Source organism: Molothrus aeneus, chromosome 5 (genome assembly GCF_037042795.1).
Source record: "Molothrus aeneus isolate 106 chromosome 5, BPBGC_Maene_1.0, whole genome shotgun sequence".
In the NCBI taxonomy this organism is placed as follows: Eukaryota; Metazoa; Chordata; class Aves; order Passeriformes; family Icteridae; genus Molothrus; species Molothrus aeneus.
In genome coordinates this window covers 18,424,614-18,442,440 of record NC_089650.1, presented here as the reverse complement: position 1 = coordinate 18,442,440, position 17,827 = coordinate 18,424,614, and the positions used below count along the sequence as shown (strand labels likewise).

The following is a 17,827-nucleotide window of genomic DNA, read 5'->3' as shown; positions in this document are numbered from 1 at the left end:
CAACTGGGGGACCAGTTATCATGTGTCAGGCCTTTGTGAGGTTGCTGCCTTGCTGACATGGTCTCAAAGACCAGTTTGTCCCTAAACTTGCCCTGGAAGCATGTTAGGGTTGTGCCAACATAGTCTGGTCCCTCTGAGGCTATTGACCCTAAACTCTGGGCTCAGCTGTACTTTCCTGTAAGTACCCCAGAACCAAACTGTTTGAACATAGCACCGTTTATCAAGCAAGTCTTGCATAACTGCCCTGGTGTAGCACTGCCAGACTTCCAAAGTGCTCTCACTTGACTTCTCACTTCTGAAGTCAAAGTCATTTTGGCTGGATGTACACTTATTTCTGGGATGGTCTGGGACTGTGCCCCACAATGGACTTGTTGGAAGACACCATGCATCTGTTGGAGCATATCACGAGTCCCTTTTTAGAGTATTATCACAAGTTTCATTTCTCTGCAGACCAAAACAGTTCTGTCTTGTATGGGACACAGACAAGATAAGCACTGTGGCCTGGAATTTCAGAAAGATTCCTGTGATCTAGGCTGTTTACCATACAGTTTCTAATGCTTTGCCTGGCATCAATGTTGACTTGTGTGAAGCAAGACAAGACAGGGGAAAGCCTTCAGTTCTAGCAGTAATTTGTCACTCTCTGTGTGACATGGCATGAAATGACATCTGATGGCTTTCTGAGGTGGAACACAACATATTGCAGAGAAGAGTCACTGTGCCATGGATACAAAATGACTTTTTCTCCTCAGTCACCTCCCTAGACATGCCAAAAAGAAATAGGCTGTGGAGACTGTGTCTGTATCTGAGACTCTCGTTGCAGGCTTGAGCATACATCAAGGTCATGGACTAAAAGCCATCAAGGAGGTACAAACATGGCACTGCAGTATGCAACAACATGCAGGTGATGAGGACAGAGCACAAGTCTGACATGCAAAATAAGGAAGTATCTGGCAGTATCAGCACAGCTCAACAGAGACATTTGATTCCCTCTTCATTCTGGCTAAGCAGAAAAAAGAGGAAGCTTTCACCTGAAGTTTAGCAGGGCTAGAAATAACAGGTACTCTCTTTCCCTTCTGGGTTTTTTGTAAAAACTTGGCGTAAATAGAAGAGAACAGGACCTTCCTAGTTAAGAATAGTGGCAGACACAAACACAGAACTAATTTAGAGATAGTTTTATCACTCACTTGCTAATGATGTTCTCCTGTGTTGGGGTCCTGTAGGATCCAACATACCTCTAGTCAAAACAAAACCGGCTGCTTTATATGTTCTTGCTTCATATTCTCCTATAGCCATTGAGGTAAAAGATAGATGTAGGGAATACAGAGCCAGACAAATGCAGGTGGGAGCACAGATTATGCCTGGAGTTCTACCCACCGTTTTCTTTTAATTCTTGGCTGACAAAAAGATGCCATGGGAAAAAATGAAAACTAAATATTTCACTTGGGAATACACTCCTTTTCTCAGTTCTTTTAAGAAACAGAAAGCTTCTCTTTTTAAAATTTGTTTTTCTAATGTTAATGAACAGCAAAGCAGAAGGGCCTCTCAGACAGTTCTTGTTTTGCTGAGAAAACCTTCACTACTAAAGCACCTCTCAAGCAAAGTCACTTATGTTTTCGGTTTTCCTTTTAGTGGAATTTTGTTTCAGAACAATATTTTCTCCTCATAAATCTCAGTTCTTAAATGTTCCTTCTTCACTCAACCAATTTGGATGAAGTTGAAAAAGTGCTTAAGTGAGTCTAAGCTCATTTCATTTTCAAAAGTCAATTCAGAGTCTGAAGTTTCATGGAAAATCATCAAAACTCAAGGCTCCTTAATTAATGAGGTGCTTTCAGACATTTTCCTCTTTGGCAGAATTCTTGTCTGAAAAGAGAAAATTCATTGGGGAAGTTGTGAAATCCCAAGAAGGGATAGAAGACATCCGTAAGACTCTCCTTTGAGTCAAGTGTGTTCATTTCTTACACATCTGCTCACCGTCTAGCACAGCACAGTGTTCTGCTGCTACCAGGGCTCTCTCCATTGGCTGGATTCTTTTTCATCTGTCAGGGTTTTACCATGCAAGGGCAGCCCTTTCTCCAATGATCATCCTGTGGAGGGAGGAAACAAAGTTTTAGGGTACTGTGAACTGTTTTCTAAAAGCCTGTGCTGGAGGTATTCCTCTCTGGGAGATCAAGGTGAAATAGCAGTTCTTGCTTGGGCTACAGCTCTACAAAGGGCTCACTGAGGAGTCCTTGTGCTTTTTCACTGCTTTCAGATTTAAATTCTGTAGGTGTTATATTTTAAATCCATCTAAAAATGTCTGTTCCATCAACTTGTATTTCAAAAGTGTGTGCATACCCTGCTCATAGCAGTATATGATGCATTTCTTTCTCCTGAGATCTATAGGAGGTCCCAGATCGCAGGCAGGAGAGGGGCACACGTTCCTTGAGATACCATCTGGTCACCAAAGGAAAGGGCAGTCAGCAGGCCTTTGCCATGACTTGGCAATGCCAGCATGGCTGCCTCACTTCCTGCCCTGGTTCAGATTTCATGATAGCCTGGTGTAACAGGGCTTCTCTGCTTGTCTCAAGACACAGTCCAGAGCTAGGTCTGAACAACCATGAGCCACATGGGGCTGGCACAACAACTGGACTACAACATGCCACAAAGATGCTCTGTTTGCTTAAAAGAAGTCTCCTTGGCAAGGACAACTGGGAAACACTGTAAGGAACCAGTGCAAGAATAATAAAGAATTTACCCATCCCATGAGCTTTTTGGAAGCTGTGTATAATCCTTACACTTGCTTTCTCTGTTCCCGTGAGACCACCTGAAGGAAGAGAATTACTAAATCACATTAGGTCTTGGTGCTGCTACTGCCACAATGTAGTAGTTCCGAGGTCTTTACTGAAATAATTAGCTCTCAGATGTTCACCAGGAAATTGGTGGGTTAATATAGCTGCATACAGCAGCTTCTTGTCACTTTAGGTTGCATATAAGATACTGGTAGGAAACAGGTAGAAGCCATCATAGGATATAAGACAGATGCTGTGGAGGGCAGGAGATAATGAGTAGGACTCTGCCCTTGTGTTTGCATACATTGGGATTTCCTATTTGTTGTGCATTTGTATATTTTCTGGAATAATGGGGTCCTGGTCTGTGGGCAGGACTGCATAATACAAATAAATAGCACTATGGCTGATGGCAGACCTTGTGTAACTGCCCCGAAGTTGACAAAAGTTGCAAGCAGTCTGAGTCAGTGCCATTGTGTAAGGAGATAATTTCTGCCTTGACAGTGTTGTGGCCAGCTGGAATTGTTCTCTCTGATAATTGGCAATCCAGATTTCTCCCAGATGGCAGTATCTCATAAAGAGTATCTGAGAAGGGCTTTGCTCCTCTCTTTAATAAGGCTCCACAAGAGAGCTGTTCATCCCTGTCACCCCTTATCCATTGCCTCAGGCAAGTCTCCTGTCAATTTGCAGAACAAGTCGTTGCTCTGTGTTTGTTTTTCCTTTTTTATTTTATTTCTTTTTAGAAACTTCTATTTATTACCTTGGCAGTGAGCCATCCAGCAAGGAACAAACTGTTTTGTGACAGAAAAGATGACACATTCTGCCCTGGATCAACCAAAAGCACTGCCACTGATCTTACCCATGCCATCATCTAACCCCTCAGGTTGTGTTTAACAAGGCTGTATTTTCCTGAGACACTGGTTTTTCCAGCAGAGAGAGGATGAGAGAAGATAGTATACTGTGCATCCACCCAAGGGTCCCTGAGCTAAAAACTTTCCACAGCACACTCCTGCTTAGCACACAGATAGGTAGTGGCTGAGGGACAGGGGCTTGCCAGAGTGTCATTTTAATCCTGTAGCTTTTAGGACTTCCCAGCCCAGCAGATGTTGAAGAGAACCAGTCTGTAGGTAGAGCAGAAAGCAGGGATTATGCAGAGTGCAATTGCTCTCCATGTAGCTGGCACTGCAGCAGCTCAGCTGATGATTGAGGTGATATTTGTTTCCAGTCTGCCTCCTTCACCTTTTAATGTGTCTATCCATTGCTGTGGTACCCAAATGCCTCGCAATCCAGATGATGTTTATCCTCTCTCAGTTATCCCACAAGTGCTATTTGCCCTCTCTCAGAGATGGGAAACCAAGACACTGATTTATGGAAAGGGTGTGGAAACTGGTAGAACTCTTCCTAGGGGTGGTTAGATCTCCGACCTGTGGAACAAGACAGAAACCCATGTTACCTAACACACAGTTATTTTACCAGCTTGAGCTTTCTTTAACTCTGAAACTCCTGAAAGCTTTGCAAAGACATTGAAGAACTGGTGGGGATCTGTCACAGTCCTGATGCTAGTGGGTTCTGAAATGCAAGATACAGTTCCACTGCTGGAAATGTGTTTCTTGTGGTTTGGTGTGGTTTTAGTACCCAGTGGAACAGAAAGACCACAAGTCCCAGTGTAATAGAATTGTCCAGTTTTCCAGATAAGGTCCCAATGTGTGAAGGAATTGTTTCTTGCAGCTGGAATTGTCCATCACCACCCATTCATTGGCCACAACTCTGGAAATTGTAGGGGGTTTTTGTTTTGCTTCTTTTTAACCTCAAAATATGGACTCAAGACATATTTACCACAGACAAGGAAGTTTTATTGCATGATTTCCATTTCCATTATGTGAATGTCAGCTGGGGCATTGCTCCTGCCACAGTGCTTGATGTGGGGAATACACATGGCAAAGTGCTATGAACCAACTGCTGCACTCAGGTATGGTTAGTGCTATCTGTGAGCCTTGACCATCTCCACTCTTCCCTGTGCCTGTCAGGCTCACTCTGAACCTGAGATTGTTAACCTTTTCATTGTTATGAAAAGGTGTAAAATATTCAATGTTTTTATGTGTGAATTAGTGTTCTATACTAACTGCTGAAAGCCAAATGCTTGTGAGAAGACACTCTTGAATAAATACAGTCTATCTGAAATGCCTCTAGGTCAGAGTAATGAGGGGACACATACTCAAGTTGGATTTTTTTCCTTTATGTTATTTTACTTTGCTACATGATGTCCTGAAACACAGTGGCCTCATTTGTCCTTGTTTTCATGTTTAATCTGAACTGATAATCTTAGTTAACCACCCCAGTTAAAGCACAGGACCCATTTGCATTAATGAGTCATCAAATACTTCTGAACAATAAACAAATGCACAAAAAGCTGCTCATGGGCTATTCACCAAAGGAGCTGTTTACTCCAAGTGGTCCAGGGATCTTTATGGAAATGCTGTGAAAACCACGGACACTTAAGAGGTGTTGTCCCTATTGTTAGTGGTTTCCTGAGAGAGGACCAGTGAACTACCAACCCTCCACTTGTGGGACTGGGAGTGTGCAGTGAGGACAGTCAGTCTGAGGAAATTTCTTTGAAGCAGACTTGGGTTCAGGGTCCATCACAGAAACAAGTGTGTGGGACCAAGAAAACTTACTGGCTCAGTCAGCCTAGCCCACTGCCAACACCAGGTTATACCTGCTGCCCATGTAGGTTTCAGTGTTTTTCCCAGTGTTTTCCTAATTGGACTTTACTGATATCTCTTAGAAAATTTTCCAGTAGATTCCACTGCCCTAAAATCTGCTCTGCTGTCTTGCCTACATTTTCCTGCTTAATACTCCTGTTCCCACTGAACTATCCCCCTGTCCAACTCTAAAAAAAGAGCTGTCTCAGTTGTCGTCTCCACCTCAAATACATCAAGGGGTTTTCAGCCAGGCTCTCTCAGAGTTTGTTTGCCTGCATAGCACAGAGTTATCCCTTTCAGAGTTTTCTTAAGGCTTACTCAAGTCAATCCCCTTAGGCTCATAAAATGTTTTTCTTGCTAGTTCTTGGTCTCCTTCCAAGCTGTCAATAACTTTCTAGGAACACGATGCCTGGGACTTGGTGTGGTTCTGCTCACTGTGGATGACAAATGGTGGTAGAGGCAAGGAGAGGTCTTTGGCTGATGTTGCCATGATGCAAAGGAAATGGTTCTCTGGGAAATCTCAGGCTCAGAGTGAGCCTGACAGGCACAGGGAAGAGTGGAGATGGTCAAGGCTCACAGTTAGCTCTAACTATACTTGAGTGCAGCAGTTGGTTCATAGCACTTTGCCATGTGTATTCCCCACATCAAGCACTGTGGCAGGAGCAATGCCCCAGCTGACATTCACATAATGGAAATGGAAATCATGCAATAAAACTTCCTTGTCTGTGGTAAATATCCATCCCACAGCTTTACAAGACATATAGAGTAGTCTGCAAAGCAGCTCTGGCTGTTGGTCTTTGTTTCTCCACATAAGAGAAACTGAAGGGAGGAAAATTTTCCATGAGGACTCAGAAGTGAAAGATCTGAGCAAGGCAGAGCTACTGCTACTCATCTCCCCCCTGCAAATTCCCTGCTCTTTCTGAGTGCAGAGAAAAGGCTGTTGCTATAGAAACCAGTGGGGAAAATGTACATTATATCATGTTTTATATACTTTTTCAAGGAGATCCTTTAATCTGAGCCTGCCACTGTGTAATTTTACAGAAACAATAATGCCAATAAAGCCCCTGAATGTAACAGTGATTTCAAATCAAATTAAATAATCATCAGTTACTTCAAAACCACTTTTTCTTGTAACCTTCTACCCTAGCCAAGATACTAAGACAGGGTTAGCAAAGCAGCCCATAATAAGGTAGATGACAGGAGAGTAAATCTAAGGCAGAAAAAGGTGTAATGAGAGGTGGGAGGTGGCTTCTACGCAGCAGTAGGCAGTGGCTAACATTTGAGGAAGGAAAAAAAGGCTAAATAAAATGTCTTCTTTTTGACTTGTGCATAGAGAAGCATGAAATAAAGATGAAAGGTACATTTTATAGCTTACATTCTAGCCTATCTTTTCAATTATTTACCTGGACAACCTCCTGTGGCTCACCCTTTGTGAGCACCCTTTTGAAGCTCTCTTCTGCTGCCCTTTAAAAAATTATCCCACCATTTCCTACTTGCCTTTGTGAAAGACCTTTGACCTCTGAAACAATCAGACATATTGGACCCCAGGGTCTCAGGGAGACAACGCTCTTTGTGAGGCTGCATCATGAAAGCCTCTCTCTAGCATCAGGCTGGCCTGGTGGCAGCAGCTCTCCTGGGGATCCTTCAGAACAGAAGCCTAATTTAATCCTTTGGATGTCAAAACAGGCCTTCGTTCTGTCCTCTCCACCCTTGGATTGTTTTTTACTTAATTCACCATGATCACTATTTCCTTCCTGATTAGTCCTGACCCTGTGACTTGATTAGATTTTTGCCAATATTTATAGTAGCTCCTATGTGTTGATTGGTAATTTCTTCAGGACAAGGACTATCTTGCTGTGTTGGGCAATATAAAAAATAAATCTTAGTCTTGTTCCAGGGCTGTGATTGATCCTCAACTGCTTGTTGTCCTGAAAGTAAATACACAAAAACCCTAAGCAAGGCTTTGCATCAATAGTGATAGGGTTTATATACTGCAGTGTAGGATGAGGTAGCTGTGGGAATAAAGCAAATTAATTACACCAGGTAAGACCAAGTAAGGGTACTCTTAGCATCTCTTCCAGATTCCTTCCTCCAGACCTGCCCTTAGTCCTGTGCATTTTCATGACTTCTTGGGTTGCAGTAAGTTCCATGCAGGTCTCTTGAATCTCTTGAAAAGAAAAGAAAGGAAAAAAAAAAAAAGAAAAAAAAAAAAGAAAAAAGAAAAAAAAAGAAAAAAAAAGAAAAAAAAAGAAAAAAAGAAAGAGGTGGTTTCTCTTTTTGGTGGTGCCTCTGAGACCTGGCTGTAGGTCTCTTCTTTGCTCCTTTCAGGGTCTCACAGTTTTTGAACACACATAATAAGAGTTTCCCATAAAGCTCTTCCCTTTTCTGTTCTATAGCCAGATGCATTCAGTGGTTAGCAGGAAAGAAACAATTCCTCTTTCCTCTTCCTGCCTTGCCTTATGTCCCCTATGCAGGAAGGTAGCCTTGCTCTCTGCTTCCCAGTCCCTGGCCTTTCCACAGAACATAATGACTGCTAACTGTGAATAAACAACTGATACACATACTGTCTGATTTAGGGGCTGTAAGCACTTTTAGAGCCCAAATACGATATAGATATTAATAGAATGACTATAATGATGCAATAAAAGAAAAAAAAATGTCCTCAGGAGCATGAAAATCTAACTTCAAAAGCAATTACCATCAGTAACAAAATGCAATGAGAAGACTAGGATTACTTTAATAAGATTATCTGCTTATTGCCATTTGTTTTTGTGGGTAACTGTAATGCAGCTTCACCTTCATTCCCAGCCAGTTTCTCAGATGCTTCTCACCTTGAGCATTAGCTGGCCCAGCTGGACTATGCAGCTGAAGATCACTGGCATTCCTGTGGCATCCAGCATATGTGAGCACCTGCTCTTTGGTCTTCAGCCTCCCCTACACTTGTGCCTCTGTTGTCACTGCAATGTTGCTTTTCAATGCTGGGTGGCTTTGTGTCCATGGTGGAAGAGGCAGGAAAAGGAGAAGATGGAAGGGTGTAGAAATCTGGTGTCTTTGTGGAGACGGAAAGACTGTGTTTGTGGAGGTGTGGAGAAGTAAGGAAAATAATGGTAAGGTCAGTGTTATAAGACAAGGACAGAGACTTGATTTTGAAGGCTCTTTAAAAGTTCAACTTTATCCTGCAGGCCTGGGAGAGCAGGTGCAGGGTCAGTAAGGCAGTACGTGGTCCATAGGGCAAGGAGTTCTCATTTAGTATTCCAGGGTCCCTTAACCCAATCAATATCCATTATATATGCCTTTCTCACTCCATCTTCAAACCCACTCCATGTCCTTGAGGCACTTGGGTGGGGAGTCTGTTGGGTGGTGAGGATGTGCTCAGAGGGACCAGGACTCACAGAAGTGGGAGGTACAGATGGTGATCTGGAGAGATTGCTGAGATAAACAGTGATGTCTCTGCAGAGACCACATTAAATTGCAGCAGGGATCAACACGTCAGCTCTGCGCAGGGAGGAGAGAGTTGTTGTTCTCTCATTTTGGAGGCAGCTTAGGGAAAAGTAACTGTCTGCCTCTGCAGATATCTGTATATATAAGTTAGTGGTCAAAAAGATGATTGATAGATAGATATGGGTATAGACACAGTTCCGTTCTGAACAGGAAAATGTGTAGCCCCTGGCATCTGGAGGACATAAAAGGCTCTTCCAGAACTTACTGGAGATCTAATCAGGACTCTCAATCCAGAACTCGCCTACCTAGATTCACCTGCACAACATAAACACAGGACCTTCCTCATTATTCTTGGAGAAATTAAAAAAAAACAACAACCAAACAACCAAACCAGGACACAGATAATAAATAAATCAGGTTTAATCATAAACCATATACATATTTATAGATAGGGAGGGAGATGTGGTCAGAAAGGTGCTGCCCTGGCAACAGGAATAAAAGAACAGTGTATTTTACCAATACAGTACCAATGAAGGGTGGAGTTGATAAATGAATATGGGACTTTGAATCCCAGAGGCTAATTTTTACAGACAATCATAATTCTTGGTTTCCTGTCAAATTATAGCACAAACTAGCTCACGGCTCTGCCCAGGACACAGCAAGGCAGATGTAGCCAAACGCAGAACTTGAGGGTGAGGGAGGGACAATATATCTGAAGGTCTTTCTGAGGTATATATAATATATATATTCTACTGTTGTTTACTGTCTCGGGGCCACGCTTTGCCCACAGGTATGTGTGCACACATCTCATTCCAGTCAGCAAGAGTGGAAAGCTCACACTTAAGAGAATATATCGGACTTTGTGGGTGAACAGGAGCTCATCAAACAACTGAAGAGAACTGAAGATAAGGAAGCCTGAGAAAGGAAAGAAGTGAATGGACAGCCCCAGATTTATCTGACCAGTCAGTTCAATCCTGTTTGAACAGCCAGGACAAAGCTTCTGTTCTGAAGGACTCCTGCAGTGCAAATGATCAAGGCAACCTTTATTGGACAGTGAGGGAAACCATGAACAAAATTACTAGAAGCATGTCAGCAGAAGAAATATGCAGGAGCTGGCCCTATAACCATTCAGTTCTTATTTTTGAAAAAGAATCCAATGCTGCCTCTGAAATGGTCTGATTCTACATATAAGCCTGGTCACTCTCAACTGATACAGGCAGAGGAAGGAATCATTAGTCCAGTGGCCAGAAAGGCAAAGAGTGGCATTTGTATTATGAAACTCATAATTGGTGTGGCTGCTTTGAGAAACAACATCACACCAGGCTTGCAAAGCAGCCAAATGCATTGGCTTTTTGCAGAATAATTTCACTTTCAGGCAATGTATGTATTAGAAAGTGTTACAGATGAAAACCACCTTTCACTGGTAGAAAGCAGACACTGTTTAATATCAAATGCACTTGCCATCTGATTTTGCTAAAAACCCACCCCCAGACAATAAAAAACCCCAACAAATTGCAAAAAAAAAACCTATAATACAAACGAACAATCATGTCAATGTCAAATGGTAACTGTTCCAACAAACATAAAACCAAATTCTTAATGCAGGTGCCCTCAGAAGGAGTGAAAGTCATGCATCCATATATAGAGTCCACTCCCAATCTGGGAATGCTCAGTTAAGACTGCTGCTCTTTGAATTGCAAGTCCCACTTTTTAAAAGGAGAGCTCCACACATGCATGCACACGTGCACTTGGGCACACAGAGATACACACACATAAACACATATAATCTCCTCTCTCTTAGCAAGAGCTGCATGCTGGGTCACTGTTAATGCTGTGCATTTTTGATCTATTTTCTTTGTAACAATAAGGTTGAAATGTCTTTACTTCTCAGGACTCTATTTTTCAAACAAAAAGGGGAATGAAGAGGAGCTACATTACAAAGACAAAAAAATGCACTTGTATCTCAGCTGTATGATTATTCCCAGTCCTCTTCAAGGTTGATGTTATCTACATTTGTGACTCAGCAGAATCCACAGGAAGTTATCCTTTCTCCATGTTGGGTTTTCTCAATAAACCCCATGAGCCTGTTCTTTGCTTCCACAGACCATTTTTCTTTAAGGCACTGCACATGGATGTTGTCTTCCGACAGAAGCGCAAGCCTCCTTCACTGGACTGTGCATTTCTCTCTCTCCCTGGACTGCCCTTCCCTGAGAACTTTTGATTTGATGTACTTCAGGTCACTGTTGACACTTGGCCGGCGGGCAAAGGGAGAGATCATGCCATAGGCATCCATGTCCTTGACTCGGCGCATCCGGAAGGATTTCTGCTGGAAAGTGTCACCATACTGGATGGAGATTTTCCTGTGGAGGGAAGGGCTCATCTCATGAGGTAGCTTGGCCATGCTGAAGAGGACATAAAACATCTCATCCACATTGGTGTTCTTCTTGGCCGACACTTCGAAGTAAGCACAGTTTTCATCACTGGAGACAAGATTCTCACCTTCATCAGTGCGTACCTTGCGGAAGATTTCACTGTGGTCATTTTTGTTGCCACAGATGACCATGGGGAGGTCAGCTGATTCCTTGGTCTTGTTCTTCAGGCAGGATTTGACCTCAAGGATCTGTTTTTGGAGTCGCTTGACCTCATCAAAGGATTCTCTATTGTCCAGGCTGAACACCAGGATGAAAACATCCCCTGCAATTAAAAAAATATATATGCTGTAAAGGCTTGTTAGTCACAGCCAGTTTCAGAGGAGCAAATTTTTAAAAAGCAATTCTTTTATTTTCATCTCCTCCCCATATTTTTTGTTTGGTCCTTTGGCACCTATTCACTCAGCTGTACTTTAGTTCTTCTCATTTAACTCCCCACATCTTTCTATAGTACTATGGAAAAGACTTTTGGCTATGATGTTACTCCAATCATATCCAGTTGCATTCCTAGTTTGCACTGGGCTTGCAAGTTATTGCCTGCTTTTATCTCTTTTGTTGACATGTTTCTATCTTAGCTCTGCTGCACTGCTCTTCTTTTTATTTCCTTTCATTTGTATCTCTCTGTAAAACACATCCTCTTCTGACACCAGAAAGAGTGAAGAGCTGGTAGCCACTCAGCCTTAACCCTTTGATTACGCAATACATGAAGGTACACCTGAACTGAAGGTTTACAGCTAATCACTCCTGAACACCCAAGTCAGGAATGAGAGGTTTTTCAGTGCACTCTGCTGTCATTGTATTTCCTCAAGAGAAGCAGACCATGAAAAAACCCTAATACATAAATGACACACATCCCCTGGCATTTCCTTTTGACATTTCCTGACTTACAATTCCTTGTAGAAGGAATAGAAAATAGAAATAGGAATAGGAATAGGAATAGGAATAGGAATAGGAAGTAGAAAATAAGGCAAATCATTGCCTGTTGAATGACATTTGTGTGGAACATGCTAAGAGAGCTTTCAGGGACTAAAGCGTACATTTGCATCCCAGAAACTGGTTCTAGGACCTCACTGAATATGGATTGTAGCCTTGTCAGATGTGAATGCCATGTTTCACTGGCCAGTTAGAAAGGTGGATAGTGAATCCAGAAAGGTTTGTTGTGAGCTGTGGCTGAATATACATCTACTGTCACTTTTATAATTAAAAATTATATTTTAGCCCACAACAGGAATGGCTTGACAGTGAGAAGAGACAAAATGGTCCCACCATTTCCCCTTCTTTTGTCTTTAAACACATTTGATTAGATGCAGATTAAGGAGAAAGGGTAAAAGTAAAGCTATCCTTCTACTGGAATATTAAATCAAGGAAATCAGGCTGGAAATTTTCAGAATAAAAAAATCCTTGGGACTTGCTTGGTGAGAATTCCCTTCCTGTGCATTTTATATTTATTTTTCACTGTATGTGTCCTACAACAATATGCTTAATTTGCCCTTTGCTGCTCTTTATACCCACAGAATTGCATTTCAGCCATTTATTTGTGACATCAGTAAAAGTACGAAGCAGGAGGGGAAGGTAGATGGATTAGGGAAAACCTCAATTTTAGACCTTCACCCACTGGACTTCTCTACTGTGGCTTATGCATTCCTTATAATGCTGGGACCATGCCAGCCAGGAAATATGACTCTATAGAAATACATCTTGCAGTAAATCAAGCAGTCCCTTTAGCTATGTCCCAAAAACCAGTCATCCCCAGGCTACACGTTTCAAGCTAACCTCTGTCCTTATGACCTTCCCCGTGACTTTCTCACCTGTTAGGATGGAAAGCCTCCTCATGGCAGGGAAAGGGTGATTCCCAGAGGTGTCCAGGATGTCCAGCTGATACATGTCTCCCCGTATGTTGTAGACCTTGCGATGGAAGTCCTCAATGGTGGGAGTGTACTGATCCTCGAAGCGGCCGTTGAGGAAGCGAGAGACGATGGAGCTTTTCCCCACCCTGGAGGCTCCCAGCACCACCATGCGGTATGAGTTCTTGGCTGGCACGTTCAGGTTGCAGTTTCCACCAGACATAGTCTTCATCATTGCTTGGTCCTGAAGGAGGAAATAGCAGAGTTGGAGGAAAGATCGCAAACCAAATGGAGGGAAAAATAAGGCAGCTCCTCACCACCCACTTGCCAAAGAGAACTCTGGAGCATAGTCCTGCACAGCAGAGCAATCAGTGGTTCATACAGAGATTTTTTTCACTGGAAATGCTTAAACTTTTCAGTCTCATTTTCAGTGAGTGTTTTTTTGTTTTGTTTTGGTTTTGTTTTATTGTTTTTGTTGTTCTTTCTTTTCTTTTAAAGTAGTATAAAAATGAAGGCATTTACACTGAAAATAACATGCTTTTGAATTGTAATTTGCTGTCACATTTAAACATTAAGGGCTGAATTTATCAGCTGCTCTTCATCTGAGACACCGAGTTCCTTCCCACCATCTGTGTCACTTACACATTTTACCAGATTTTTCAGTAGAACTTGGTTCTCATTTAGATATATAAACACAGAGGTCAGATTCCCCAATATACTACAGCCACTGCAGCTGCCATTAGAACCTAGATTGATTAATTTGGTTGCCTAAATAGGAGCTGTGCTTAATACTAATTTTCTGAGATCAGCCAAAAGTCAGACAGAAACAAGAATCATGCATAACATCAGTGCAAGCTAGACATCTCAGTAACTTTAAATAACTGGCCCCATGCAATATTAATTGCTGATGCAGGGAGCGTGAGCCACAAAACAGCACTGGCTGGTGATAAATTCAAAGATCTGTGCCTCCAATAACCTTTTAGAAAACAGATTTTAATTCTGCTGTTTGGCCTGGTAGTGTGGGAACTCGCTATAAGCAAACTATCATTGTTGCAGCAGGATGGCTGTCAATGGGTGGAACTGCAGAAACTGATTTTTTTAGGAGCTCCAGTCTTTATACATACAGATGTTGCGGGTGCCACTGGCTTTGCCAAGCACAGGTGCTAAGTATAAGCAGGAGAAAAGATGAAGGACAGCCATCTTAAATAGCTATTAGACAAGATTTCCAACCCATGACATCTAAAATGAGTCTAGAGACCCCGGAGACTGCATTTTGACATAGCACTCACATGCAGGAAACTTTGGTAGGAAAGAAAAAGTGCTGCTCAGATTATTTTAGTGTACCAGTTCAAATGAACTGTGTGATGAAAGAAAAATACAGCCCCTCTGTGGGGAAAGCTGACTGTTGCAGCAAAGGAGGCACACTTTGGACTGAGTTTATTTTGGTTACTAGGTTCTTATTAAAGAATATTCAAGTTCCCACTGTGCCATTTATTTAACTTAGGTGTTGTTTATTTAATATTACAATGCAAGTACTTTATGTACACAGAAAGATCATTTCTGGGTCCAGATCTGGATTCCTATCTTTCCCTTGAGTGACTTTTATCTCCAAAGCTTTTATGTACCTGACAATTATCTCAGGGAAGAGCTTAAAATATTTTACTTTGTTTAACATGTGCTCAGCACCAAAGCAGCAGTGAAGATACAGTCACTGCTAAATAAAGTAGTCTCTGGAATTCTGATCCAGCATCATTACAAGCTCTGTGCTATAGCCCAAGGAAACAGCAAAACATGACTATTTATTATTATTGCCATAATTTGCAGCACAACAATGGCATATTCAGCCCTACTTAAAGCACAAAAGAAATGCAATGGTCTCCTTGGAGTAGCTTATACTCTGAATTACATTCAGAGGGCAGGACAGCCTAATATTAGAGCCAGATAAATGCCAGAACACAACTGGCATTTTTTTTTTTTTGATGGACACACACATGCAGAATTATGGTACTGTTGGGATTACTGTGGCAGAAATGACAGCAAGGAGCACAGCTGGTATTTGAACTGGATTCTGTGTTTTATTTACCACAGGACCTATCTCCAGTAGTGCAGAAATACCATATTCAGTCTCTGAAACACTGCCATGTACACTATCCGTAGCCACTCCAATACAGTTTTGCATCCATGGGCAGACAAAAAAAAAAGCTTTTTTTCACCCTCTGAGGCTTATTTATTTGGCAGAGAAGAGCAGGGAAACAGATGAGTTGTAAAAGCTACAAACTACTTTACCACCCAGGACCAATATCTAGAGGTGAGGCAGCTCTCCAGGCTGTAATGGACCGGTGTAGCTGCATGAGGGCAAGTGGATTGTGTGGTTTACACCTGCTAGAGAGCAGTTCTGTACAATTCAGTGTAAAAGCCTCTGGGAGAGAGCAGTTACGCATTTTGAACGAATGCCTTTTATGTCCTGTACAGAACATGCATGCTGAGGAACCTGATCACTTTACACTGTCCTTGTTCCACCTGTCAAGATGACTCCTGTGCTTTCTTAACTGCATTTCATTTCCCTCAAAGTAAAATATGCTTTCTGGCATTTCGATTTGTGGAGTTGCTACTCATCACCTCTGCTGCAAACCTGACTCAGAGTGTGCCATTGAACTGGGAGCTTACATTTTTGTTTTGAGCCTTCTCTTCTTATCCCCTCAATTCAGTTTTTCTCTAGTTCAACACAGTCTGTCTCCTTTCCTCCTCAGAAAAGGAATGAAACTTCAGCCTTGACACCCAAGAGTGGCAGGGTGGAGCACAGGGGCTCATACAATGAAAAGGATTAAAGACAGTAGAAAGGAAACGGAGAGACACCACATGTTCATGTGCTAAGTAAAGCAAAATCAATCAGAAGAGAATGAGGATACAAACAACCTCCAGCTGGTTTTAATCTACATCTTTTCCTTCCAGTTTATTAAATGCTTAAGCATAGATTAATTCTCGATGGTACCTTCTGCTTTATGTACTGGCTTGATGTTAGAAAGTTTATATTGGTACAGTGCAGGGATTTCAAAATGGTAGTGAAGTACAGGCAATTAATGTTATCTCTAAATAACACTAAATGAAGGGAAAAGCTCATTTGCCCAGAGAAAGCTGAAACCACAGTCAAAAATCAGCATTAAACTCCATTTCTCTTGACTCCCTGTGTTATCCTCTACCAGCTAAGCACCACTTCTCTTTTTATAGGCAGGCATCAGAATGAATGACAATGAACCTGCTTTTGTATGCTCTGGAGAGCACTTGTCTGAATGCCAGTGAGCTACTGACAAATTTGAGCCTGAGCACCTGTAGGGAGATACCTAAGGAAGATATTCTTTATTCACCCTACCCAGAGCTATTGCACCTTAGTTCTCCACCCTCCCATCAGGGTGTATGCTCTCCCTACAACTCCCCATTCATGAATAGACTTCTGAACTACCTCCCTTGCACTCCTCTGTCTTCAGATGCTGGTTGTGTCTCTGTTTGCCACCCCAGTGTTAATCACTGCACCCAGCTAAAAAGGACAAGACAGACACAAACTGTAACATGCATAACAGACCTGTCAATTCTTACTCACTGCTAGTGTCCCTGTCATTTTCATGCACACCAGAAATCATTCCTGTGGCATGTTTGTTTCCTACTTTCACTGCAAACTCCGTGCTGATTTCTTACCTCTCTTTCCCAGGAAGAGCAGTCCTGGGTCTTGGTGCAGTCTGATGAAGCTGATAATTTTAATCAGAGGTGGCTGCTGTTGTAAAAGGCTGTTGTTCTGTGGATCCCACGCTGCTTGTTCTGGGCTCAGTTCTTCTCCAGTATTTCCCAAGAACTTAGCAGGATTGGGAAGGACCGCAGGGCTCCAGAGGGCGTTCCCCCATGGATGTAAGTACTGGATCAGGCAACCGACTTAGGCTAAAGAAGAGTCTCAGAATGGTGGCAGTTTTTCCCTTTGGGCAGATGAGCTCTTTTCCTCACAGGCTCAGTTCAAGAAAAGGAGAGGCAGAGTCTCTCCCGCTCCCACTGCCTTTTCTTGCAAGTTGTACTTTGTAGGCTCTACTGTGAGGAAAGAATTTCAGGAGCAGCACATACTCGTGCAGGGTAGTGGGTGCATCCAGCTGGCCCACCCTGCCTCTGTGCTGCCTCAGATCCTCTGCAGAAAGATCAGGGTCGGTATGGAAGTTGGCTTTGGTGACCCTATGCTTCCCCAGATCTTGCCTGGCTCATCCCTTCCCACGGGCTTCTTTTCTTCTGGTCTGAGATTTGCTTTAAAATATTCTCTCTCTAGGATAAAAGGGGCTTTTCTTTACATTTGCCAGTTAAGTCTTTTTTCCTTCCCTCCCTGCCTTTCTCCCTCTCTCTCTCACAACTACTGGCAAATTGCAGATTTTCCTTCTGTAGGACTCACAGATAATTGGCTCAACTCCTCCCTTGAAGTCAGTGTCAGACACAGGGGAAGGAGGGGTGCTGAGGGGGTGGGATTTTGTGCCTATTGGAAAAATCTTTTCTCCTCCAAACAGAAAGTTCATGTGCATTGCAGACTGCACATTCCCTGTCTTTCCACCAGAGACCTGTATGTATGCATGTGTGGGGAATGAGTTAGTGTATGTGTATGAGGGACACAGAGAATT

The 17,827-nt window shown here is 42.5% G+C and overlaps 1 protein-coding gene across 1 annotated transcript; it reads right to left on the bottom strand.

The window, feature by feature from the left end:
- Positions 1-9,310: 9,310 nt before the first annotated feature.
- On the bottom strand, positions 9,311-17,601 carry RASD2 (RASD family member 2). Its single transcript, XM_066550404.1, has 3 exons — positions 16,875-17,601; positions 13,146-13,425; positions 9,311-11,602 (listed from the first exon to the last, which is right to left on the bottom strand). Exons 2-3 carry the CDS (start codon positions 13,414-13,416, stop codon positions 11,073-11,075), a joined length of 801 nt encoding a protein of 266 aa, XP_066406501.1. The 5' UTR covers positions 13,417-13,425; positions 16,875-17,601; the 3' UTR covers positions 9,311-11,072.
- Between the last annotated feature and the right edge of the window lie 226 nt (positions 17,602-17,827).

What these genes read in the sequence shown, in the direction of transcription:
- RASD2 (XM_066550404.1), bottom strand. Translation starts at nt 13,416, where the DNA reads ATGATGAAGACTATGTCTGGTGGAAACTGCAACCTGAACGTGCCAGCC. An exon ending in GAGGCTTTCCATCCTAACAG is followed by an intron (nt 11,603 to 13,145) that starts GTGAGAAAGTCA and finishes TTTTAATTGCAG; the next exon opens with GGGATGTTTTCATCCTGGTG.